Raw genomic sequence first — 27,231 nt, forward strand, 5'->3', positions numbered from 1 at the left:
GAAAAGTCCTGATTCTCCCTCATGCCCGTCCATTGATCTCCACTCGTTATGTTTTTGTTTCTGACCCAGTACCGCAGGTGCAGCATCATCTAAAAAGCATAAGTGTTCACTTGCTGATGCCGTAGATTGATACGCATTATTTGCAGTCAGTCATGATGAATTTACTCAGTGTCTGGTAATTATATATAATGTAGTGAGACATATTCATCTGGTCATGTGATCTGAAACATAACAATTTTCTCCATGTAGAATAAAAATTTGTTAGGCTACTATAGGACTGGGTGATATGGACAAAAATATTACAATTTTTAATATTTTTTTCATTTCATACAATATTAATATTTATCACAGTGTTCCGTTACCATTAACTTTTGGGAAATAAATGCTTTCCACATGTTCATTAGACCTTGAGAATAAATGTAAACATACCTTGTTTTTAATAATAATAATAATAATTATAATTATAATAATTTCGGTCCGTAAATCTATTTTATTTTCCCACAAATTATTTTTTATTTAATTTAAATTTTTCAGCATTCTATTTTATGATTTTAATACTAATTCATCATTGAAAATGGTGTCTACTGACACAGATTAATGAAACTTGAATCTTTTTAAATGTAATCGAATGAAAATATAATTAATTTACAACAAAACATTTTTATTTTTGTCAAATTAGACGCTGCACAACAGGACTGTATAAAATAAACTTGGATGAAATATCTTATTTGTCCAATATTCCTTAAAAAATATTATTTACAAATTATTCTAATTCATTATTATTATCATTATTACTTGTATTAATATTGTACTGTGAGAAATACATTTTAGTATACAATAGTGATATATTGTGAATGTCAATAGTGAGCCAAGCTTACAAGATTATGACAATATTTTTCATAACTCTTTTCTCTCATAAAGATGCATATTAAAACAAAGTGAAAAGTCTTCGTAAAATCAAAGCACAACATCTGCATCTTTATTTAAACCTCACCAATAATATTTCACTTGTATTTCCTGTCTTGTTATTTGTTCCAGTGACTTATCTTTTTCCCCGTGTCTTTGTTGAGTAAACCACAGACATTTGGCCCTAGCGAGCTGATGGTAATGTGCGTCTGAGGTTTTTGTGCTGTAGTCATCAGAAAGGCTTCCCGAGGCTGTACCAGCTCTGTCGTGTCGCGTCTGTAATACAGCAACCATAATTACACATCAGCAGCTCACAACAACACTGAACGCTGGCATTTCCTTCAGTCTGTAGCCGAGGAAAAGCCAAACCATCGTCCCTCAGGGATTCAGCTTGGGTGGATTTTTGGTGCCCTTTTTCCAAAACCGCGTCTGAGAGCATCTCCACTGAAGCAGAGCGAGCGCAGAATAGAGCCACCGGAGGAGACGCATAAGAGCTAAAGACGACTAGTTATCCAAAAAATAAAAACTAAATAAATTAGCCTTGACATTATTTTTCCAGAAAATATATCTGAACATCCTTAAAAAAATCAAGATCAATTTATTGGAGAAGAAACAAATTGAGAAAATTCATAACAAAAATGAGAAGTTTAATTAGAAAATCTACATAATTATTATGAAAGCACAAAGAAAATACTGTTTTCAATAGTTTTCTATGGGTTTTAGCATGTCTTTTAAAAATTATATTGTGTGTGTGTATATATATATATATATATATATATATATATATATATATATATATATATATACACAAACAATTTTAAATATTCATATTATGTATAATTATTTATAGTATATATTTTTTATAAATATCATTGTATAACCCCTTTAACTGTTGTTAGTAGTAGTAAATTGTTAGTATTATTCATTTTAGTAGTAGTAGTATTAATTAATACATTTTCTTAATATGCATTTTTCTTCTCCAGTAAATTTATATTATTTTTAAGGATGTTTATTATACTGTGGAAAATATAGATATTGTGTTATATATATTTTTAAATATATATTAGTGCTGTCAAATGATTAATCGCACCCAAAATAAGTTATTGTTTACATAATATATGTGTGTGTACTGTGTATATTAGTTATGTGTATATATAAAGACACATACAGCATATATTTGGAAAATATTTACATGTAAATATTTATATTCATATAAATTATTTCATATATAAATATATTTAATAAATAAATGTAGCATATTTTTTCTGTAATATATACATGCATGTGTGTGTATGTATATACACATAATAATATATACACATTACACACACATATTATGTAAACAAAAACTTTTATTTTGGATGTGATTAATCGCGATAGCAATATATATATATATATATATACATATATAAGTGCTGTCACACGATTAATCAGACTTTAATCCCTTTAACTATTATTATTGTTATTATAAATATATAATATAAATAAATATTATATATAAATAATAAATGAATAGTTGAGCTGAAATAATTATTGGAACTGTACATGCTGTAGTCCATGTAATATTATTGAAAACAGCATTTTGCTCATACTTTCATAATTATTATGCTCATTTTGCATACATGTATAGTATATGTGAATGATGAATAAATTCCATGAATTAAATTTTAATGACAGTTGACAAGGAAAGTTCCTGAAGTTCTTCATGACGTAGTGAAGCAGGACTGTGATCATGTCGAGGCTCGTCTGAGCATCAGTCAGCGATGAGAGTCGCAGCAGACGTTTGCCGAATCTCAGAAATAGAAGCTGACAGTCTGCCTGACTCCAGCCTTTTTGCAGCCTTGTTAAAAGAGCTGCCGTCTTGAAAGCATCCGTCAGATGGCCGTGTGAGGGAAGGTGGAAGTGAAATGCACTGGATGGGAAAGGTGTGATGTTTTACTGAGGAAACTTCAAGCAGCCCTTATTCCACAGGTTCATCTGGACTCCATAATAGTGCTTCATAGCAGCACAACATCAGTATTCCCAATATTAAAGACTGAAACTAAACTAAAACTAAAGGAGAAACGTATAATAAATTACATTTTTAACATAATATTTTCAATAATTATATTTCTTAATAATTCTATTAATGTTAGTATAATAATAATAGTAACTGTTATTATTATTATATGAAATCTACATATCTATAATAAAAATAGTATTTATTTATTTATTGTCATTACAAATTCATATTATTTGATTATTATTATTACATAAATTTTAAATTAAGCATGTGTGTGTGTGTAAATTATATTAATAGTGTTATATATTATTATTTATATATATTTAAAATTAAAAGCTTATATACGTGTGTGTGTGTGTGTGTGTGTGTGTGTAAATCCTAATTATATTCATAGATTATATTTATTTATCATTATTTATTATAGTTATTTATCATTATTATGTCATGTCTGATGTTAAAAATGACTATTAATAATAATAATAATAATTATTATTATTATTATTATTATTATTACTCAAATATTAACAGTTATGTTATTCTGTCAGGTTATACAAATGTTTCTTCTATATGTTTTATTTCTTATTCTATTTTCTGTGTGGACCCTGTTGAAATAACCCAAGCTGAAGTTTTTAACAGCATTAATGCGTTGTCTCTGTCTTGTCTCCAGCACAGACTTTTAAATGAAATCTTGATAAAGTCAGAAAGCAATCGTTGTTTTTGATTACTAAACTTAGCACTCCATAAACAACTCTATTTGGTGCATTTTCCATTTTCTTTGATCCACATCATTAACGTGTGGATGTTTCATGAAGCTGCTTTGGTCTTTATATTAGCCGCAGCATTATATGCGCTGTGGCGTCTAAATTACGTCCCATGGTCCTCTGTGTTTATTCAGCTAATATATAAATTTGCGGGTTGTATCAGTCATTCCTCGTGGGAGCTGATCATTTACAGCTTCATCTTCCACCGCTGTTTGTTTTGTGGAGGTGAAGCCTTCAGTCTGATGTTATTCGACAGTAAATGGCCTTTAGAAAGTGATTTCCAGTAGAGCCCAGCATTTCGGCCCGGGCCCAACGGGCCCCGACTTTTTTACGCCTCTAGGGCCGGGCTTCAGGCCAATTTCCATGTCATAGTTCAGACGCGGGCCGGGCCTCGGGCCTGTTTTGGGTTTCTCCTTATTTTTATATTTTAGACATCTATCGATTAGTGATTAGTGCCGCGACTGAGAGCAGCTCGATGGTGTTTAGTGTCCCGCAGCAGCAGCAGCTGAATAGTTCTGCGTTCAAATGCACGCAATAGACTAAAGCTTGCTGCAAAACCCCAGCAAACATAACCATGAATGTGTCTGCGGGAAATAGTAAGGAGATATTTTAATTATTTACTAATAAACTAATGTTTTCTGAGTCTGTGTCGTAAGGATGAAGTTGCTGATCCTGACTCGCCGTCTCCTCATTAGACGCGCCTTTAGAGAGAAATGCATCTTTATTGATTATGATTAAGATTATAATAAAAGTTTTTGTTTTCAATGTATTTTGTTAAGTAATAATTTAACGCTTTCTATAGATATATGTATCATGTCTGTGAGGCATGTATTCGCTCAGCTTCGGTTCATTTTTGTGAAGCGCTCCTGTTCAAGACGGCAGAAAGCACATCATGTTTGTTTTCTTTGTTTTATAAAAGAACTACCTTTTGTTGGTATTGTGAGTGCACACAAATACAAGTACACCCTTTACAGGTCCAAATGATGTATTACTCTTACCTTTATCAAAAATAAAAAATAACAAAAAATGACGGTGTAGGCTATTTTAATTTGTTTCCACTGAAAACAATGCAAGTGTTGGCTCTGTTGTCTCCATGTCCTGCAGAGCAGGTTTAGCTTCCACTCTCAGCACAAACTCAGATATAGTCTAGCGCACATTATTATTATAGCACAGGTTTAAACATTGTCATATACTTGAACTGTTTTAGTATATCTATAGATTTTATTTTAGGCAAGTCGTGATGATATGAGAAGGCTAAATTGATCAAACATAGGCTATGATCAGCTCAACAAAAAAAAATGTATAGGCTATTTAACGAACAAAAATACCCCAAACGTTTTTCTAAATTAACTTAATAAAAAAACAAAACGAAATATAATAATTTTGCCATTACACACAAAACTGAACTATTTTAATAGCCGAAACAGTAGTATAAACTCTTTTAGGAGACGGGCTCGGGTCGGACTCGGGCCGGTAATTCTGATGTCGGACGTGGGCCGGGCTAGGGCCTAAATTTGAGGCCCGTGCTTGGCTCTAATTTCCAGTTGCTGAGCTGTGCATAAGCATCCTGAAATGAAGCAGAAAACGTCTCTGCTGCTGTACAGTGAGTTGAGCAGATGCTGATGATGGGCTGCATTTCTCACAGAGGTCAAAGGTCACACGCTTACAGATGACCTGAGAGCTGCCTTTCCTCGTGAGCATGTTTCTTCAGATGAAAATGAAATATTAACTCCAGACTGTGGTTTCTTTGGCCATTTCTGTTTTTCTTTTGCAATTGCATTGTGAGAGGATTGTGTTTTTTGTGTTCAGACTGAAAGTCTGCTGCCATCCTGGATCAATACTGCACATTTCCCACCACAATCAGGATCCTTATGTCAGATACCGTGGCAATTAAAGGAATAGCTCACCCAGAATGCAATTTCTGTCAGTATTTACTCACATTGACAGTCTTTTAGTCCATAAATCATAAATATGCACTATAAATACACCATGAAAGTAATCCATATCATGAATGCATATAGATAATGAAATTGAAATTTCAGCTATAAAAAAAGATTTTGAATCCTCTGGTGCTCCATGTGTGGCAGTCAAAAATTACCTTTTTTTTAAATAAAAAAAAGGTAATTTAATGAAATTTAATGTAAATCTAATTTAATTTAATGAAATATTTTTTAATGTAATATTTAATAATTTTAGGAGATTTTATGGTACTAAATTATATGTATGGAGTGCTTATTATCAATCCTTTTTGAGCATAGACCTGAAAATGAGGAGATGTACATTTTAAATGCTTTGGAACACAGACTTCAGTTTGGTCTCTTTTTAAAGACGATTATTGAAGAAGTAAAAAAGGTTAAAGAAAAAAATCTGTTGATTGAAGTTTAGGTTTATTGTTTTGAAAAATTCACAAAAATCCTATTTTTAATTCTATATGAAACATATATTTTCCAAATCATGTTTTGCTCTAAAACTGAGAAAATGAAAACCATAAATATAAACAATCTATGTTCCAAATACAAGGTTGATATCTCAAAAAAACATTTGACTCCAACATGGTTATTTTTGACCACGAGTAGTACAAGACTTACTTTTTTCAGGACTTAACCTTTTCAAATAATTCATGATGTTTTTCTTATGTATTTATTTATTTATTTATTTATTTAGCCCTTATATCAAGTACCAAAGTACAAAACCTTTAAGTTTTCATACCATTCAAATAAATAATAATAATAAGTTGTAAATAAAGTGTAAATCATTGTATAAAGAAAGAATATTCGAGTATGTTTTACAAGAAAATACTACTTCATCTTTCTACCTAAAATTTCACATTTAACTCTGTTAGTTGACGTTTCTTTATCATTATTATCCTGTGTTGAAAATAGTTTCAAAGTAAATCCTACATCAGTTTTTTCTTCAGGGTCATATGTGTACATCATACTTTTATGATGCTGTATTATAATTTCAGAGCCTTAAAGCATCCATTGAGCTTTATTTTATAAACATGAAATGCATGCATTTGGAATGACATGAGGGCAAGTAAATAATGACAAAAGTTTCATTTCTGGTGGCACTATTCCTTTAATATGTGTGATATTCTGGCAGGTGAAGCCTTAGAGATGTGATTCTGCTGGAGTTGGTGTCTCCAGCTATGGGTCATTAGTGATCTCTCTGATACGAGCACAGGGGGCCAATCAGGTTGCTCTTGTCCTGTCCTTCTCATCTCAGCTCTCATTTCGCGCTGCACAAATGCATTAAGCAGGAGATGTGCTGCCCCCGTTCTAGCAGAGGGCATCGCATGTCTCTCCAGAGCCCAGTGCTTCTGAGGAGGCTGAAGTTTGACCTTCTGATGGCGACAAAGACTCTGCACTCAATGGCCATCCACAAACTCAGATTTGTTTTTAGGATAAGGACAAAAACCATAATTTTAGTTATTTCAGTACTTGAAATTTAAAAATGTGAAATTTTGCATTGGCAACTAGCTATTTTATTTTATTTATTTGTTTTTTACATTTTGTTTTATTTCTGTTAATGCTAACGATTTTTTTCTGGCTTTAGTTTTAGGTAACTATAATAACCCTAGTGGGTATGTAGCATATATATATTTTATAATATTTTATTTATTTTCAATTATTTCAGTTACGTAGTTACGCCAGAAGTCTTCATGAACGAGTCATTAGTTCATTCATTCACCTGATTCAGTCAAACTGATACAGTCAGGAACCAAACAAGTGACTGTCTGTATAATTGAGTCATTGAATCATTTCCTTAACCGATTTGTGATTCATTCAGAAACTCATGCTGTATGTTGCTCGTAGATGCACAACATATCTGTTTTGTTAAACTATTTTTGTTTCAGACAAAGTAACTGGCAATAAGTTACTAATGCAGTTGTGCTGTTGAATGTCAGCAAATGTTCATCTTTAACAACACAAAGCTATAGAGACAGTGTTGATTGATACTGATGCAAAACTTGCTTCACTGAAAATAATGATAACTTCAGTGCAGTTCATTGATGTTGATTCATTCTAATTGATTCAGTTCAGTAAGCATTCAATTTTGAACTATTCATTAAAAGAACTGACTCATAAGAATCATTCGTTCAGTAGTCAGACTCCACTGGTCTCACTCACTGATTCTTTTGATTTGTTTGTGAATCCTATACTATCACATTGTTTTTGTTTGTATGACTCAATGGAAAGACATTTTCTGTCATTATTTTGCAAATCCATTTATTGCATCATATTTAGTACAGACTGCAAACTCATTCACAACTCAAGTAAATATGATTTATTTTGGAGCCAAATATCAGTGTTTCTTGTATCATAATAAGCTGCCACCATAATGTCAAGCTGCCAGGGTGTTATCGTGGTTGTTAAGGTGTTCTGAATGGTTGCTATATGGTTTTAATGTATCAAGAGAGAAGAGTCCTGTGATATTCTGATCTTGTGCCTCCTTCAGTACAAGTCTATGGGATTTTTTTACACCCATTTTATCGCCGACCAGGTGAAAATCGTAAGTCTTATATGGGACGATTTACACTCTAAAGTTTAATACTTAGATTTAGAGGTTTGTTCAAATTGCTCAACCTATTATAGAGATGTTTGCCTTAGCAAGCACCACTAAAAAGAGCTTGGAGAGAAATATCTCTGTCACCAGCCGTATTTCCAGCCATCTTTATGTGTTATTGCCGTCATGAGCGTTTAAAAGACGTCTTGAGGTCTCAGTGTTCTGCACTCGGTTTCATTCTGCTGCACAACGTTGAGTTTAATCCAGTTTTGAAGATGAACTTGTCACAGAAGCTGCTGGTGCTTATTGGTGCTAAACTGGTTTGTTTGGGTTAAAGATGTTTGGAAGTCTATTGTGGGTGTATCTGAGAAATATTGCTGTTGAACTTGAAATATAAAAAGGACAATAAGCTCTAGTGCAAGTTCTCTGCACCTCAGACAGCCAAAATATATTTCTTCCTTCTTATTTAATGAATATCAATTGTTATTTTGAAACAAACTGTTAATTTTTTTATTAATTTAATTATTCTGATAATTTGGACTCTCTGTGTATTTGAAATGTTTATCATTGCATTTTTTTTTGCATACTTGCAATACAAGTTTATGTACAATTATTTTATGCTCAATAAAGCTGCAATTATTTGAGCAAAAAATATAGTAAAATTGTGACATTTTATTACAATTTAAAGTAACTGTTTTCTATGTGAATATATTGTAAAATGTAATTTATTTCTGTGATCAAAGCTGTATTTTCAGCATCATTACTCCAATCTTCAGTGTCACATGATCCTTCAGAAATCATTCTAATATACTGATTTACTGCTCAAGAAACATTTATGATTATTATCAATGTTTAAAACAGTTGTGCTGCTTCATATTTTTGTGGAAACCGTGATACATTTTATTTTTCATGATTCTTTGAGTAATTAGAAATTTCAAACTGCCTTTATTTGACTTTTGTAACATTATATATGTCTTTACTGTCACTTTGGATCAATTTAATGCATCCTTGCTGAATATAACTAGTTATTTTTTCAAAAAGCATCAGTGAATCATAATATAGATGAAGAAGTTTCATCAGTCGATGCATTGATCTCATGTGGATTGTATGTGAGGAAAACACAGCAAAAGAGTTGAGGAAGTGTGTGCATGTGAGGAAGCGCTGTGTATCCTCGTTGCTGACAGTTTGCTCTTCTGGTTTGTTTTTTGCAGATATTTAAGCAGAAGGTGCTGGAGCTGGGCGAGAAGTTGTTACCCGCCTTCAACACGCCCACTGGCATTCCCAGAGGAGTCATTAACCTGGGCAGGTGAGCATCTGACGCAGCTTCCACCGTTCCATTCACAAAGCCATATGTCTCAAATATTAGGCTTTCTTTTCTGGCTTTCTGAGAGAAAGAGACACTTTCTGGCACTCCTGCCGCCCACCTGGCTTCCATTAGCCCACCAGCTCGCTCTGACAGCTGCAGGCAAATTTAATTAACTGATTCTCAGGCTAATTCCAGTTAGATGAGTAACAGGAGCCTGTCCCGCAGATGGGCTGGGAGAAAGAGGGCTCAGGTTAGTCGTGATGGCACAGACCGAACACACGTCACTGCCAGCGCGCTCTTATTATGACGTTTATCCTGCTGGTCAGTGTCCTGTTTTTGAAAGAAGTCTCTTCTGCTCACCGAGGCTGCATTTACTTGATTAAAAATACAGTAAAAACTGCAAAAATTGGACATATTATTATAATTATTTTAAATAATGGTTTTCTATGTGAATGTGTGTTAATGTAATTTATTTCTTTGTTCAAAGCTGAATTTTCAGCATCATTACTCCAGTCTTCAGTGTCACATGATCCTTCAGAAATCATTCTAATATACTGAGAAACATTTCTGATTATCAATGTTGAAAACAGTTACTATTTTGTTACTAATGCTTACTATTTTAATAATGCAGATGATATATCTGGCACACACACTGGATTTAATATCTATTTATAGTTCAAAAATATGTTTAGAAGTATATAAAATATATTTATAGTTTAATAATAGTACTTAATATTTATTTGCAGTAAAACATTTAATTATAATAATTATAAAACACTTATATATTATTATTGGTCAAATTCCAGTGCAGCATCACATGCATATTTCAAGGCAAACAAAAGTAAATGTGCAATAATTGTCTTCAAAAATGAGTTTATAGTCAAGTATTGCATTTTTTTAAATATGTTTTTTAAATAGAAGCATCTGCTCAGCTTCTGTTTTTTAACACCAACAAAGACTGATTAAATCGGCTATAAGTCATTTCTCCCACCAGTGAACTCTTTCTGCCTTTAGTTTAATGAACTCTTAGTTGTTTTGTGCTGGTTTCGGTTGGTTTTTCCGCTGAAAGTTTTCTCACTTTCCTCTTCCTCCCGAGACATCAGTGCTATTGATTGTTGCTTCAGAAGGGAAGCGGTGCGTGGCTCGCTCTCACAATAAGAACCAGACACAAATAATCTTGTGAATTAGTTCCACAGTTTCACCGAAGCAATCCTGCAGGGAGGAGCGAAGCCCAAATCTGGAGCGGTTCATTTCAGAGTTCATTCAGCATCTCTGTCTCTCTCTCTTTTTCTCTCTTCAGTTTTTTTCCCTATTTGGCAGGGGTGAGACCTGTAGCGTAAACAAGCAGAAGTGCTCTTAAAATATTTACATAGTTGCATACAGACCAATACACTACAAAAATATAGTTTAATCAGTATTTCTCCAGTAAAAATAGCTTAACATCCTCAAAAGATCAATTTGAGAAGCAAAAATTGGTAGCATAAGCCTCATTATATTTTCATGCATACCAACACATATGCTACAAAAATATTTTTAAACAGTGTTTTTTTGTTTTCCAGTAAAAATATATTTAAAAAAAAAAATCCTTAAAAGATCAATTTGCACGAGAAGGAAATACCTCCTATATTTTGTTGTATAAAGACATATACACAATAAAAACAACTTTTAATCAGCATTTTTGTCTTCTTTGCCATTAAAAAATAACTAACCATCTTCAAAAGATCACATTGCATGAGAATCAAAAATTGGTAGCATAAGCCTCGTATATTTTTATTGCATACTGACAAATGCACTACAAAAATATTTTTTTAATCAGTATTTTTGTTTTGTTTTCCAGCAAAAATATCTAAAAAAAAAAAAAAAAAATCAGTATATTTGAAAAAAAAATTTCTGGAAAAATATATAAATATCATTAAAAGATCAATTTGCATGGGAAGCAAAACGTTGTAGCATAAACCTCACTACATTTGGTTGAATACAGAAAAATACACACATAAATTTGCATGAGAATCAAAAATTGGTAGCATAAACCTCAGTATATTTTGTTACATACTGACCAGGATTATTAAAGTTAACTAAGCATTTCTCATTTTATTTTAACTTGATGTACGAAAATAACTAAAAGTGAAAGTGGAATAAAAACCTCTCTCTTTCTCTCTCTGATTAAAAATAAATATATTTTTCTAATCTCAACTGCATTTTTCACCAATGCATATTTAACACCTTAATAAAATGCATTTTTATTGTTGTTGTTTTCATGATGATAATTGTTTCCTATATGTAAATGCATGTTTTGGTGGTATGCATGTCAAGTCGGTGCAACCTTTACGGTAGAAGAATGCTTTGGCTTTTTGGTGAAAACCATGTTCCTAAGTGGAATAAATTGTATTTCTAAGCCTGTGTTTTTATTGTTGTTTTTCAGTCGAATCATTAATGGCATTATTGTAGATGAGCGTTGTGTAAGTCTCTCGTGTGGGATGCAGAGAAGGCTTTTAGCAGGTGTGTGCTGATCCGCTCTGTATGGCGTGGGTGTTCACGCCGCGGCTCTGCTCTCTGTTGCAGTGGCACCAGCTGGAGTTGGGGCTGGGCATCGGCCGGCAGCAGCATCCTGGCCGAGTTTGGCACGCTGCACCTGGAGTTCCTTCACCTGTCCGAACTGTCCAGAAACCCCCTGTTCACTGAGAAGGCGAGAGTCCTTTACGTCCTGATGATTCACGCTGAGAGGATGGTATACGGGCCGTCAGTGAACCGTATGATTTGTGTTTTTCTTTAGGTGATGAACATCCGAAAGCTGCTGAACAAAATCGAGAAGCCTCACGGTCTGTATCCCAACTTCCTGAGTCCCGTCAGCGGCAACTGGGTACAGCGTAAGTCACGCATTTCTTAATTTAGCAGAGACTTTTATACAAAACGTCCAAATGAGAAATGCAAGAAATTTGAATCATTTGAAACCAGCAGGAACTACACTACGTTTATATGCATGTTAGTGTGTTTAAGAAGATTTATTATTACTAAAAATATATTGTTATTAAAGAATTATAAAATATTATGAATTACAATAAATGCCAAAATATTTATTAGAATTAATAACAATATTGTAATTAATAACAATATTATAGTATAATAACAATATAATTAATATAATCACAATACTAATGTTATTCTATGTAGGTTATTATAATGGTGTAATTATTAATATTTCTACTGTAAATAAATATTTAGAACTATAAATATAACATTTTCATTTATTTTTATCTTATTATCTCTGCATAATTAAAAATATTATATAATTATCCAATGTTATACAATACTATAAATAAATATCAATATAGTTATAATAATAAAATTATGATGATTAATAAGTTACTATTTTATACTATGCACACACATATATGTAATTATTACTTTAAATATTAAGTACTATAAATATTATAATATTTATATTTTTTTGAGATTATGCTTTTACTATAAATATTAAAATTTCATTAAAATATTTAAATTGTGTGTCATTATAAAATTATATATGTATTATAATTAAATCTTTTAATAAATAAATAGTTTTAATTATTATTAATTTCATAATTATATAATAATTATTAAATTAATAAAGTAATACAATTAAACAATGTTAAGTACTATTATTACATTATAAATATATTTTATATAATTATAAATATATTATTGTACTATGAAATATTAAATCAAGTGTGTGTGCCAGATATATTAGCTTTATTATTGCAAGTTTTTCTTTCCTGTAATGCCACATTTTTTGTTGTAGTACATATCAACATGTAATGCTCAATGCAAAAATATTTTAACTACCCTAAAAATAGGCTTCAATTATTAATGCAAAATTGGTGTGAATTTATTGACAAAATATTTAATAAATAAACATGCAAGGTGAGAGAGATGATATAATTTAGCTAACGATGGCTCTTCCTAATATGTGGGAAAAGCTGATTTTTGTGTACACAGACTTTAGCAACGTCAAAGTCTAAAACAGTTTTTTGGTTTAATGCCAGATGTTTTCCCATTTTCATCAAGTTTGCGAAACAAAATGAATGCCAGTGCTGAACAGATTAAAAAACCATCTTCAGACTTGTAAAGATTTTGTTGTCTCACAGGTTCAATTTGTAATTGTCTGCAAAGCTGCTTTCTGTATTTTAAGCGGACTGAAATAATTAAGTTCGTGAAGAGCATAAATTCACCGGAGGATTTCCAGGCTTTTGACTGCTGGTGTAGATACATTTGTTTTTGTTGTTATTTGCTTCTTGTTTTTTTCTCTGCGACGGGTCACGAGAGCATCAAAAAACTTTGAGAGTCACAGTACAGTTATTCTGGCACGCATGACATGGATTGAGCCAAGCAGGGACACGAGCCCACAGCCAAGAGTTATTAAAATGATAATAAATCCCATTACCTTCTGGAAATTGAATCTTTCAGATTCACCTGAAAAACAGGAGAAAGTGTTTTTTCTCTTGAGCGGAATGAATGTAATCTGCGACTGCAGTGCTAGTTGCTGCAGCGTGGGAACGGCTAATGAGTGTCAGTGATAGCGATGAGAGCGTTCTGATTTACATGTCAATAGAGCGCAGGGCGGAGACCAACATTCCTGCCATTTATGTTTGCTGATTCCGATTACAGAACCCGGATCATCCATGAGTCCAGCACAATAATGAAGGGTGTGCATATTAGTCAAGTCAAGTCAAATCACCTTTATTTATATAGCACTTTTAACAATGTAAATTGTGTCAAAGCAACTGCACAGTATCAAAAAAGGAAAATAGTGTGTCAATAATGTAAAATGAAAAGATAAAAAAAAAGATTTTCAGTTAAAGGTATTTCATTATTGAATTCAGTGATGTCATCATCTAGCTCAGTTCAGTTTAAATAGTGTCTTTGCAATCAGGTCAACGATATCGCTGGAAATGAAGTGTACCCAACTGAACAAGCCAGAGGCGACATCGGCAAGGAACCAAAACTCCATCGGTGACAGAATGGAGAAAAAAAAACTTTGGGATAAACAAGACTCAGTCGGGGGACCAGTTCTCCTCTGGCCAAATGAACCAGCAGTTCAATTCCAACTGCAGCAAAGTCAGATTGTAAGGGCTCAACTGGTTCCAGTGGTCTTTCCCGATGGCTGTCTAAGTGACGGGGTCCTCACTGGGGATCTGTCTCTGGGGTTCATCTCGGTATCCTGGTCTCCGCTGACGTTCAGGGCGGTAGAGGTCGTCTCTGGGTGCTGATCCACCATCTGATCTGGACACGGACTGAGAAACAGTATAGAAACAGACAAATATCAGCGTAGATGCCATTCTTCTTATGATGTAACGAGTTCATCATGTGTTATGGGGAGTGTTCCCGGTTCCGGTTGACCTAATTAATGCAGTCTAACAATCCTTTAACGGATTTGAATAATAGAAGTGTGTTACTGTGTTGTGTGTAAGCCAGGTTAAAGAAATGTGTCTTTAATCTAGATTTAAACTGACAGAGTGTGTCTGCTGAACAGTATTAGGTAGATTGTTCCAGAGTTTGGGTGCTAAATAGGAAAAGGATCTGCCGCCCGCAGTCGATTTTGATATTCTAGGTATTATCAAATGGCCAGAGTTTTGAGAACGCAGCAGACGTAGAGGACTATAATGTGATAAGAGCTCGCTCAAGTACTGAGGAGCTAAGTCATTCTGGGCTTTATAAGTAATTAACAAGATTTTTAAATCTATACGATGTTTGATGGGGAGCTAGTGCAGTGTTGACAGAACCGGGCTAATATGGTCGTACTTCCTGGTTCTAGTAAGGACTCTAGCTGCTGCATTGACGGCTGCATGGTTACAATTTTTATCTCTGATAGAATCGATCTTGAAAGTAAAGTAGTTCATAAAGTCATTACTGCTGTGCTTTTGGCAAACTTTTTTTGTGAAATGCCAACACCTGTTGATGCTTTATTTTTCGTTAATTTAGTGACTGTATTGAATAAATACCAGGGGTTATGTTTGTTTTCTTCTAGAAGAGACGGAAAGTAATCAGATCTAGCAGTTTTTAATGCTTTTCTGTAGGATAGAGTACTTTCCCACCAAGCTATACGAAATACCTCTAGTTTTGTTTTCCTCCATCTGCGCTCCATTTTCCGGGCTGCTCTCTTCAAGGTGCGAGTTTGCTCATTATACCACAGAGTCGGACTGTTTTCTTTGTTCTTCCTTAAGCATAAAGGAGCAAATGTATCTAAAGTGCTAGAAAAGAGAGAGTCCATAGTTTCTGTTACATCAAGTTTTTCTGCGCTGTAGGAATTGTTGTCTTGTGCTGAGGAATTGAGATAAATCAGGAAGATTATTTGCAAAGCAGTCTTTTGTGGTAGAGGTGATGGTTCTAGCATACTTAGTTTTAGCTATATGGAGTTTACACAAGACTAGATAATGATATGAGATATCATCGCTTTACTGGAGAATTTCAACACCACTAACATCAATTCCATGTGACAGTATTAAATCTAGAGTATGATTTCGACAATGAGTAGGTCCTGAAACGTGTTGTCTAACCCCAATAGAGTTCAGAATGTCTATGAATGCTGATCCTAATACATCTTTTTCATTATCGACATGGATATTAAAATCACCAACAAGTAAGACTTTATCTGCAGCCAGTACTAACTCAGATAGAAAATCAGCAAATTCTTTAATAAAGTCTGTGTGGTGCCCTGGTGGCCTGTATACAGTAGCAGTACAAACATCACAGGGGGTTTATCACTGACACGTGTTTCTCTAGATAATGTTATACGCAGCACCATAACTTCAAACGAGTTATACTTAAAGCCTGCCCTCCGAGAAATACTGAGAATATTGCTATAAATTGTAGTAACACCTCCCCCTTTACCTTTCGGACGTGGCTCATTTTTATAGCAGTATAATCTTGGGGGGTGGACTCATTTAAAGTAATGTATTCATCTGGTTTTAGCCATGTTTCTGTCAAACAGAGCAAATCTAGATTATTATCACTGATCACATCATTTACAAAAAGTGCTTTTGTAGAAAGGGACCTGATATTCAGTAAGCCAAGCTTCATCAATTGTTTCTCTGTTTTGTAAACATTTTTTATTTGTTGAACATCAATTAAATTGTTACTCTTAATTTGGTTTGGACGATTCCTGTATTTTCTAGTTCGGGGTATAGACACAGTCTCTCTCTCTCTATATATATATAAATATATTTAATATATGAACATAGCATATTTTTCTTAAATATATACATTCATGTGTTTGTATTTATATATACATAAGAAATATACATGGTACACACATATTATGTAAATAAAACTTTTATTTTGTGTGTGTGTGTTTTGATCATCACAGAGTATTTTTTTTCCTCTGTTGACTTATTTCTGTTCAAATCTTATTGCCCCTAAAATTAGACTTCATATTCTTCATTCAGAATATTTTTTTATCATGATTTTGTTGGCCAGATACGTCCTGCACATGTTTTCTTGTGGTTTACCTGGCTTGTGTGATTCAGCCGTGGTTTTCCTCTGGTTTTCTCAGATCACGTGTCTATCGGAGGTCTTGGGGACAGTTTCTATGAGTACCTGATCAAGTCCTACCTGATGTCAGACAAGACGGATCAGGAGGCCAAGAAGATGTACTACAGCGCCATGCAGGTACACAAACAGCATTCATACAACTCACTTTTCCTGCTATTTAGTTGCACATGCTTCAGTATGTTCAGTACAAATGAAAGAAGAAGAAATGAGTGACTGCACAGGCGGTAAGTGTGTAAAACAGATTGCATGCTTTAATTTAAGCTCGATTAGATTAGTTTAAGATTAGTTTCACCTCAAACCTCGCGCTCATACTGATCTGAGAGAAGAAATATAACACAGCCAACACATTCTCACTTATTCTCACTTAATTAGCATATTAGCTTTTTCATTACACAATGTTTCCCTTGAAGAATGAGGTCTGGCAAGATATTAATTACATTCATAATCAGGAGAGGCCAATTTCATCCGCCCGATGTTAAACAGTCAAACATGCTATCAAAAATACAGTCCTTTGTGCAATGCTTTTGATTAGTTTGAGAGGTTTTATTGGTGGAAAAGTTTAAATGTTTGCAACCGATATAATATTTGATATTTGTCTTGATATTCATGCATTTGCTCTGATTTTGATTTCACGTCGACTTCAAGTGGGTTGTTTACATTTGATGATGCAAAAATGCAGAAAACTGGTGATGCAAACAAAGAAAAGGCATCTGAACGAGTTTTGCGTGGAAAAGCAGAACAAAACCAAACGATGAGTCATGCATTATTGATCGTCCATGATGGTTTGCGCTGTTTTATGCTTCTCTAAAGAGGTGCAAGCATAAAAATGCAGAGGAAGAGACTATATGTTTTCTCATATAGTCTTTGGCAGATTTATACACCTTTGAGTCTCAAAGTCCCGATAGAATCTCAATGAGGCTTGACTTCAATTCTCCACGCTGCATACTGTCTTATACTATACATAAAACATTTCATGCATAAACATCGCCTACTACAGCAATATGTGCACACCGTCCCGCTTTTATATGTGCTTTATTGAAATCCAGCGTCGCCTTCATTTCAAAGCACTTTATGAAGCGAGCGGATGTTTCTTCACTCTCACACAAAACATGTCCAGCCTTCTGTGTTTCATAGGAACTGCATGCGGCTGCGATTAATAGCTGCATTATCTTCAGCGTGCACGCATTGTTTTGAGGATCTCAGGCTCCATCACTCAAACACGCTTTCAGAAAGAGCTGGAAGCTGAAATTCACCGCTACACTGTAAAAGATCATTTTTTGAAGTTGAAAATAAAACAAAAGGTATGCTGAACAAAAAAAAAATACTGTCAGTCCTTGTACTTCAAAATTTCTACTTTAGAAAAACTATCAAAAAGTATTAATTAATTTATTAATTAAATATTACATGAAAACCAATTGTAAAGTTAAAGAACTAAAAATAAAGCTATATAGTATAAAGTATAAAAATGGCAAAATCACATAATAAAATGACTAAATTGATTTTTTTAAATAAAACCTTATTTAGAATTTTAATAAATAGTATAAAAATATATAAATAATGTTAAATGGAGGGTGTTGCAGGTTAGTTTGTAAGTGAATTGACTATTACAAAAAAGATAACTTTTTGTTTTAATTTGTAAATATTTTTTTTAATGTTTAAAAGAAAATACTAATATAAATAGTATGTATAATATTATTTAATGAAAGAAAATACGATTTCTGTATTTCTTCTTCAAAAGTTGTATTTTATAAAAACTATTAAAATTATTTTTGTTAATTGAAGCTGGAATAAGAAAAATATTAGACAAACTTAAACATAATTTAGAAATGTTGCCTGGGCAGCTAACTAAAATAAGTTGAAGTACTAAAATGACTAAAGCTGAAATAAATTTGAGCTATATAGAAATATGAAAAAATCATAAAATGGCAAAAACTAAACTGAAAATATAATAATAAAAGCTAATTAAAATGGGTAAATACTAAATATTTAAATAATGTTAAAGTGATTTGACTTTGAAAAAAAATATATATTATTTTTGAAGTTGTAAGTAAAACAAAAAGTAAAGAAAATAATATTTCAGTCTTTCTACGTCAAAACTTAAAAATGATTTTCATTCATTGAAGCTGGAATAAAATAACATGTATTAAACGAAAAGCTTAAACAAATGAAAATTAGAACTAAAATAAGCTGAAGTACTCAAATTACTAAAACAGAAATAAAAATAAATTAAGGCTAGATATATAAAAACTATTAAAAATAGTTTTTTTTTTTACTAAATTGCTAACACTAAGCTGAAAATATAATAATAAAAGCTCATTTAAATTTTTTGGCTATTTCTGTCTTTCTACTTCAAAATGTTAATTTTATTAAAGCTTTTAATATATATATATATACATATATATATATATATATATATATATATATATATATATATATATATATATATATATATATTATTATTATTATTATTATTATTATTATTATTAATTTTTTTTTTTTTTTTTTTTTTTTTTTTATTGAATTAAAGTAGGAATAAAATATAATAATAATTTATGAAAAACTTAAACAAAAAAGTAAATTAGTAAATTATAAAAAGTAAATTAGAGCTATATAGAAATATAAAAACTAATACAATTGCTTTTTTAACTAAATTACTAAAACTAAACTGAAAATTTAAAATATTAATTTATTTTTTTTGGAAAATAGAATTTTGGCAATTTCTGTCTTTCTATGTCAAAATTTAAATTTTATTAAAACTTTTAAAATATATATATAATATATAATAGTAAAACAGGAATAAAATATAATAATATTTTATGAAAAAGTTTAAAAAATGTAATTAGTAAATTATAAAAAATAAATTAGAGCTATATAGAAATATAAAAACTAAGCTTTAACTAAATGACTAAAACTAAACTGAAAATATAATAATTAAAGCTCATTTAAAGTGATAACTATAACAGTATTTCAATGTTTTTTGGAGGGTGTTACAGTTTAGCTAGTAAGTGATTTGACTCTTACAAAAAATATTTTTTGAAGTATGTTTTGCGAGAGTCTTAATTACATGTTTAATTCAGTGTGTTACTTGCAGTTTCTTTGTAATTATTTGTGAAATTTACTAGCAATTTCAAAGCAAATCCTAAAGCAGTTTTCTCCAGTCAGTCGATCGCAGCCGTATTGTATTTAGCAGACTGATCTCGCTGTGTGTTTGCAGGCCATCGAGACGAACCTGGTGCAGAAGTCTCCGGGTGGCCTGACGTACGTGGCCGAGTGGAGAGGAGGAATCCTGGACCATAAGATGGGGCATCTGGCCTGTTTCTCCGGCGGGATGATCGGCATCGGCGCTGACGACGGGCCGGTGGGACAGAAGCAGCACTACCTGGACCTGGCCGCTGAAATCACTCACACCTGCCACGAGTCCTACAGCCGCTCAGGTCAGAACATCACACCAGAACACAGCACGAGCTATCATTCAAAACCAACATTTGTTCAGACACCTTCAACAGTTCTCACATTATCACAGTTTATTCACTATAGTTTAGAAAATGGTAATAAAATATGACAAGAACTCCGAGTTAAACTGTGTCAGAACAAATTGATCTTGATACTGTCAGATAACTTTGATAGAAAGGTATGTAATGAATTCGGTTGAATAGCTGTCAGCGGTTAAATTTAAGTACACAATTAGATGATACCAATTTAGGTCAACCAGTTACCAAGCAATACTTAATTTTGTTCAGTCTGTGGTGTAAAATGTTCACATTAGCCATTAAAGAAAAAACAGGTCAAAGTGTCTGAATAATTTTGGTCCCAAATTTGTATCAATTTTACTGGTAGTCCACTGTATGAAGAATTTTTGTGTATAATATGTCACAGTTTACTTTATTTTGCTATCCTCACTTACATTAATGAGCTATAATGTCCTGCACCCAGTAGTAAAAAAAAAAAATATATCAAAAATGATATCTGGTGTCTGAATAATTTTTGGCTTGACTGTAATAGGATCTGTGGTCTCGCTGTGGTCTGTGCATCTAAATCAACTCTTCAACTACATACTAATGTTATTTTAGTATCATTAATACAATTACAGTATTTGTTAATCATTTGAATTTAGTTTTATATTTAAAAAAAAATAAAAATAGTCATTTGGTTATGTCATTTTTATATTTTAGTATTTTATTACTAGTAATTTAATTTTAGTACTTAAAATAATGACAGCTAAAAATGGTCTATTTTCTGTTTTATTCTAATTTTAAAGTTTAGTTTGTTATTGTTGTTTTATTAATATTTCTATTTACTTTTTATTTTTGTGACTTTAGTACTTAAGTCAAACGAAAAGTATAATGTTGGATTGGCAACTAACTGAAATATATGCAGTTTTTGTTTTGTTTAAGTTAATGATTATTTTTGTTAAACATTTATATTTACTTTTTATTTATTTTATTAAATAAAACTAAATAAAAATTGGACATTTGTTCGGAAGCTATGTGAAATTAAATATTTATTGATTTATTTATTTAATAATTTACGTTATTAAGTTAATGCTTAGTAATGTAAAAAAATAGATTTAGTTTTAGTTAACAATAACACTGTTGCATCCTGCAATTTATATTATTAAACCTAATTTACATATTTTAAGGAGACACTAAAAATAAAATAATTTGATTTGTTTTGATTTAAATTCATGTCACAGTGTTGTTGTTGTCAACTAAAGCTATTACAATTAAAAATATAATAATAATAATAATATGAATGCATGTTAGATGAAAGACTTAAAAATTCATTAAAAAATTTAATAATTATAATAAAATATTATTAATAAAATATTATAATAAAATATAATAATAAAAGCTAATATAAATATGACTAATTCTCACTATATTATCTACACATTTTGCCTCAATAAACTCCTAATTTGTGACTATTGTATCGTTAAGGGATCTAAAATATGGTCATGCAGAATAAGTGCTTTATAAGTACTAACAAACAGCTAATATGCATAGTAATAAACAAGAAGTTAATAGTGAGAATTAATGTTACTATATTAATGAATCACATAATAGTATATAAATAATGTTAAAAGAAGTCAGACGGAGGGTGGCTCCTGTGATCTGAGAGGAAGGCAGCTTTTGTCTTATCGTTCTGCTCATGCTTCCAGCGCCTCAATGCAACCTGCTGGCGCTCAGATAGAGGAAGGCCATTACTCTGCTGGATAATCACAGACTCAAACTGTTGCTTTCTCAGACATCAGAAGCAAACAGATGAGATGAAGCCTAACCTGCGTCAGATCAGAAATAGCTCTTCACAGTGTTCTCGTCAGGAGGATCCAGACACTGCAGATTTAGCTGGAGCGGAGGACGAGCGATAAATACCACGTTTGATCTCATCTCTACACACTGTTTCTGACCTCACGTCTCTCTTAAAATAAGATCCTCCGAGCCGAAGGGGATGAGCAGGATATGAATGAGTCCCGCTGAGAACATGCTCGGGTCAGATTTGATCAAATCAAATCAAAAATCAAAAACCAAAATCAAATGATAAATTAGCATTATATATAGCAAGAAAATGAAGTAAAGATATTTTGACCCCCAAATTCTCATTTCCAAAATGCAACAATATTATTAAAGTGAAAACAGTTATATTTGAATATTATTTGTAATTGAATTATTGATATGTATGCATATTCTTGAACATGTTGACTCAAATTAAAAGTGAAGCTAAAAGTAAAACTATTAAAAACATTTTCATTACTTGAATAAACTAAATTATAAAATATAATTATTGTATTTCAGCAAGGTGACATCTCATTTTAATGTTATTTGAATTTTTTATTTCAAGTTTAACTTTATGTACAAAAAAAAAAAAATATATATATATATATATATATATATACGCGCACACACACACTTAGTAAAATTAGTCAAATGTATTATTAAAACTAATAAAAATACTAAGAAAATAATAATTATGATAATTAAAATATTTTTTGAAATCATAGCAAACTTAAAATCAACTAAATATATATAACTACTAAAAATGACAAAAGCAACTAAATTTGTAAAACTGTATATATATACGATTTTTTTGTTTATATATGTATAAACAAAATAGTTTACAAATATATTATATATATATATATATATACACACACAAACACACACACACACACACACACACAAAAACTGCAAAAAATTATAAAAACAAAATTACTAAAACTTTAAAATGAAATTGGAAATCTAAAAATAAAAACGTTTACAAATTTATAATATTTCAATGCTAAAATAATGTTATTTCGTTTATGTACTGCGGTAAAAAATATTACTGAATTAAAATAATTTTAATCTAAATAATCAGATATGAAATCTCAATAATAAAATGAAGTTAAACTGTGAAATAGTGGTGCAAAAAAAATCCTGGTCCTAAAAAACAGGGTCATATTTATGCAAAATATAATTTCTTAATTTATTTACTTTTAATTTTGGAGCTAAATATGATCTGGACATGTTTTCATGAGATTTGTTTATATCTGGTTTAGTTTTTAATTCAGGTTTATGTGTCCCAGAGGTCTTTTATTAACATATTATTATACATGCCCCACTGCGCCATGAAGAATAAAAAAAAGCTGTTATATTAAACATGTTTGGAGAAGCATCATTTCACATATTGAGAAGAAGTGTCATATATATACATTGACAATAAATGCTTCCCCTTGGGAGTGTTTCTCTCACCATAACACACCGATAATCAGCAAAAAAACACCGTATTCCACTTAAACACACAGCCGCGCTGCAGAAAACACTGTTCCAGGCTGAAGTGGAGTAATATTGCTAAAGAGACGAGGGATTGAGACAAAACAAACCAAAATCAGTATGCAAATGAAAATGTTTATTCAGACGAGAGTGTTTCTCCCGGACTGGGGCGGCTTGTAATTTAGATTTAAGGGGCATAATGGGATACATTTGGGTTTATGTTATGTTCTGCTTTGAAAGCTTTGTATTTTCATAAAGACGGCTGGTGATCGTAGTGCACTCAAAATACACACACGCTGTGTTTACTAGCTCAGGTTTCTCCACGCTGTAAAAACACAAAGCTCTCAGTATTTACACCAGCCGAGCAAACAGCATGAGAGAGATAGAAGACTAACTAGCGCTTTCTTTAGTGCATATAAAACACATGCATGTTTTCTCTTTAAGATGGTTAGGCTGTTGCAGTTCAGTCAGACTGCATTCACTAAGCTCTACTCTGTGCGTCTTGTATGGAATAAACTGTTTTCTTCTTGCCTGGCTTCATAAGTTCATGAATGTGCTTTTCAAAGATTTGCAGATGAATGAGGTTAAAGGCAACCAGAAATACAGTGATTTGACAACATCCAGCGATTAAAACGTTGTCAATGGGAAATGCAGAGACACAGAAAATGAAAAACAACTTAAGACCTGGTGAATTAATTTAATCATAATCACGATTTCTGCTTCTCTCAATTTATTAAGCAAAATCGTCTGTGATATTTGGCTGATGATTATTTATAGGCTTCTGAAAATGTTTCATTTTAATTTGGCATTTGCATTGGTATCAATCCTCCACAAGCGTTCATGGTTGTGGTTGCCAGATATCATCGAGCTTAAATCCCCCAATCAGAGCTTTTCTCTTAAATCAATGCAAATGGAAGCCCATTTCCTCCATGTAAGAAAACCATGCCTTTGTAAGCCGAAATGATGACATAAAACTCATAATTGTGAGGAAAGAGATGAAATTATGATGCTATTTTTGTCATTGTCTTAATATGTCAATTTCAACTTTAAATTCATACTTTAAACATTTTATCTCATAATTGAGATTTTAAGTCAAAATTCTGGCTTTAAAAGTTTAAATTATGGCACACCAAGACACCAGAAATAGGAGGTAAATCTCATAGTTTTTATCTCATAGTTTCAACTTGGTATGTAAATTTTGACTTTCCATCTCTAATTATGACTGTCATAATTTTGACTTTAAAAACCATAATTTTACATTTTAAAGTCCTAATTTCGGCTGTCATGATTTCTACTTTTTTGTCATTTTTACAACTTAAGTCGTAATTTAAACTTTTCATCTCATTGTAATGACTTTTAAATTTATAATTATGACTTACCAAAGCATGATTTGTTTTCTTACTGTGTGGAAATGGGCTTCCTAGATATTTTTTTTTTCCCAGTGGTTTACTTAAGCGTCCCAATCTGGCAACCATGCACACATGCTCTTTCTACATTGTGGAAAATGTGCTGAGATGAAAACATTCATCTGTAATGAATAAATTCTTGATTTGAAATGGAAGTTCTTGATTTATGCTTACGGAATTTGTGCAATAATTCTGATGAAATGCAAAAACAAAAAATTACAATAAATATGTTTAATAATCATGACTTTTTTTTTAGCAAAATAATCTTGATTAACCGTTTAACCATTATTGTGCAGCTGTACAATTTAATTAGAAATCTGTGATGCAAACATGAAAAGTAAATCAATAAGTTAAAAAAGTAGTTTCATTGTTGATCATTCAGCTATCGAATTACTTAAACCTGTAAATATTTCTCCAAATGAGTGCACTTTTGGACTGAAAGCTCTAATGAACATTAGTTATTGAAGCCATTTGAATGCAAATAAAGCAGAGCAGATGTGACTGAGTTTATAATGTCCATAACTATCGATTGATTTTACATGTTGATTGTGGACACCCGTTATAAATGATGAAATTACTGAGTGTGATGATAATAATAGTGTGCAGTGAACATAAACAACAATCAGTGATCGTTGTAGGTTAAGAGGTTAAAATCAATGTGAAATATGGTTTACAACCCATTTTACTGTAACAAATTGTAGGACAGGACTTGACTATCCTTAGGAAATGGATTAGTTTGTGAATTCCTGTGGCTCAGTGGTACGCATTGCGTTAGCAGCGCAAAAGTTCATGGGTTCAATTCCCAGGGAACACACATACTGATAAAAAATGTATAGCCTGAATCCACTGTAAGTCGCTTTGGATAAAAGCGTCTGATAAATATAAATGAATAGTGGGCAGTACATGTCAGAATATGTCATGTGGTTTACATTTTTCTTTCACAATAAGACCAGGACCTGTTTTTATATCAACTGTAATGTTTTTTTCTGTCTACAGCCACCAAACTGGGTCCGGAGGCATTCCGCTTTGATGCAGGAGCCGAGGCCACAGCCACCCGACTGAGTGACCGCTACTACATCCTGAGGCCAGAGGTCATCGAGAGCTACATGTACATGTGGCGTTTGACCCACGACCCCAAATACAGGGAGTGGGGCTGGGAGGCCGTGGAGGTGCATGTGCATTTCAACATTTAATGTCAATATTTAGATTATTGGTCAACAAAGGTGGTCAAAGGTTGGTCAATAAATTTAGGATTCATATCATCACAAATGAATAGATATAGATAAACAAGTAAAACAGATATTTCCTGCTTGGTGGTTTACAATTGTTCTGACGATGGATGGATGGATGGATGGATGGACAGATTCATAAATGGTCAGATAGATAGATAGATAGATAGATAGATAGATAGATAGATAGATAGATAGATAGATAGATAGATAGATAGATAGATAGATAGATAGATAGATAGATAGATAGATAGATAGATAGATAGATAGATAGATAGATAGATAGATAGATGGATAAATGGTCAGATGGGTGGATGGATGGATGGACGGACGGACGGACAGATATACAGACAGACAGATTCATAAATGGTCAGATGGATGGATGGATGGATAGATAGATAGATAGATAGATAGATAGATAGATAGATAGATAGATAGATAGATAGATAGATAGATAGATAGATAGATAGATAGATAGATAGATAGATAGATAGATAGATTCATAAATGGTCGGATGGATGGATGGACGGACGGACAGACAGATAGACAGACAGACAGATTCATAAATGGACTAATGGTATATGCGATGAATCAGTGTACGGTTGAGCATCTGTGGTGTTTTTCACGGCTCTTCCTCACATTATCTCTGGTAAATGAACGCTCGGCTGTAGCTGTTATATTAATAAAGCCGATGTTAAAGTGCGGCGCTCCTCTGACAGAATGACATGTTAATTACTGGCTGCAGGAGGTGAAGGAGAACGCAAATGGATTTGTCAAATTCATCTCCAAACCAAAGTCACGAGACGGTCCTAATTATAGTCTAGGTATCTACCTTTGTT

The 27,231-nt window shown here is 32.3% G+C and overlaps 1 protein-coding gene across 2 annotated transcripts in view; it reads left to right on the forward strand.

Moving 5' to 3' along the window:
- The window catches only part of LOC306887709 (mannosyl-oligosaccharide 1,2-alpha-mannosidase IA-like), a 215,316-nt gene that overhangs the window by 183,083 nt on the left and 5,002 nt on the right, over positions 1-27,231 (forward strand). The window contains exons 5-10 of one of the 2 annotated variants that reach the window (XM_079445677.1): positions 9,387-9,481; positions 12,044-12,167; positions 12,255-12,348; positions 17,010-17,125; positions 20,223-20,442; positions 26,160-26,332. In XM_079445677.1, the coding sequence (XP_079301803.1) occupies positions 9,387-9,481; positions 12,044-12,167; positions 12,255-12,348; positions 17,010-17,125; positions 20,223-20,442; positions 26,160-26,332 (822 nt within the window). Of the gene's footprint in view, positions 1-9,386; positions 9,482-12,039; positions 12,168-12,254; positions 12,349-17,009; positions 17,126-20,222; positions 20,443-26,159; positions 26,333-27,231 lie in introns of both variants that reach the window. The other variant, XM_079445676.1, reaches the window with a different exon arrangement.

Source organism: Barbus barbus (genome assembly GCF_936440315.1).
Source record: "Barbus barbus genome assembly, chromosome: 21".
In the NCBI taxonomy this organism is placed as follows: domain Eukaryota; kingdom Metazoa; phylum Chordata; class Actinopteri; order Cypriniformes; family Cyprinidae; genus Barbus; species Barbus barbus.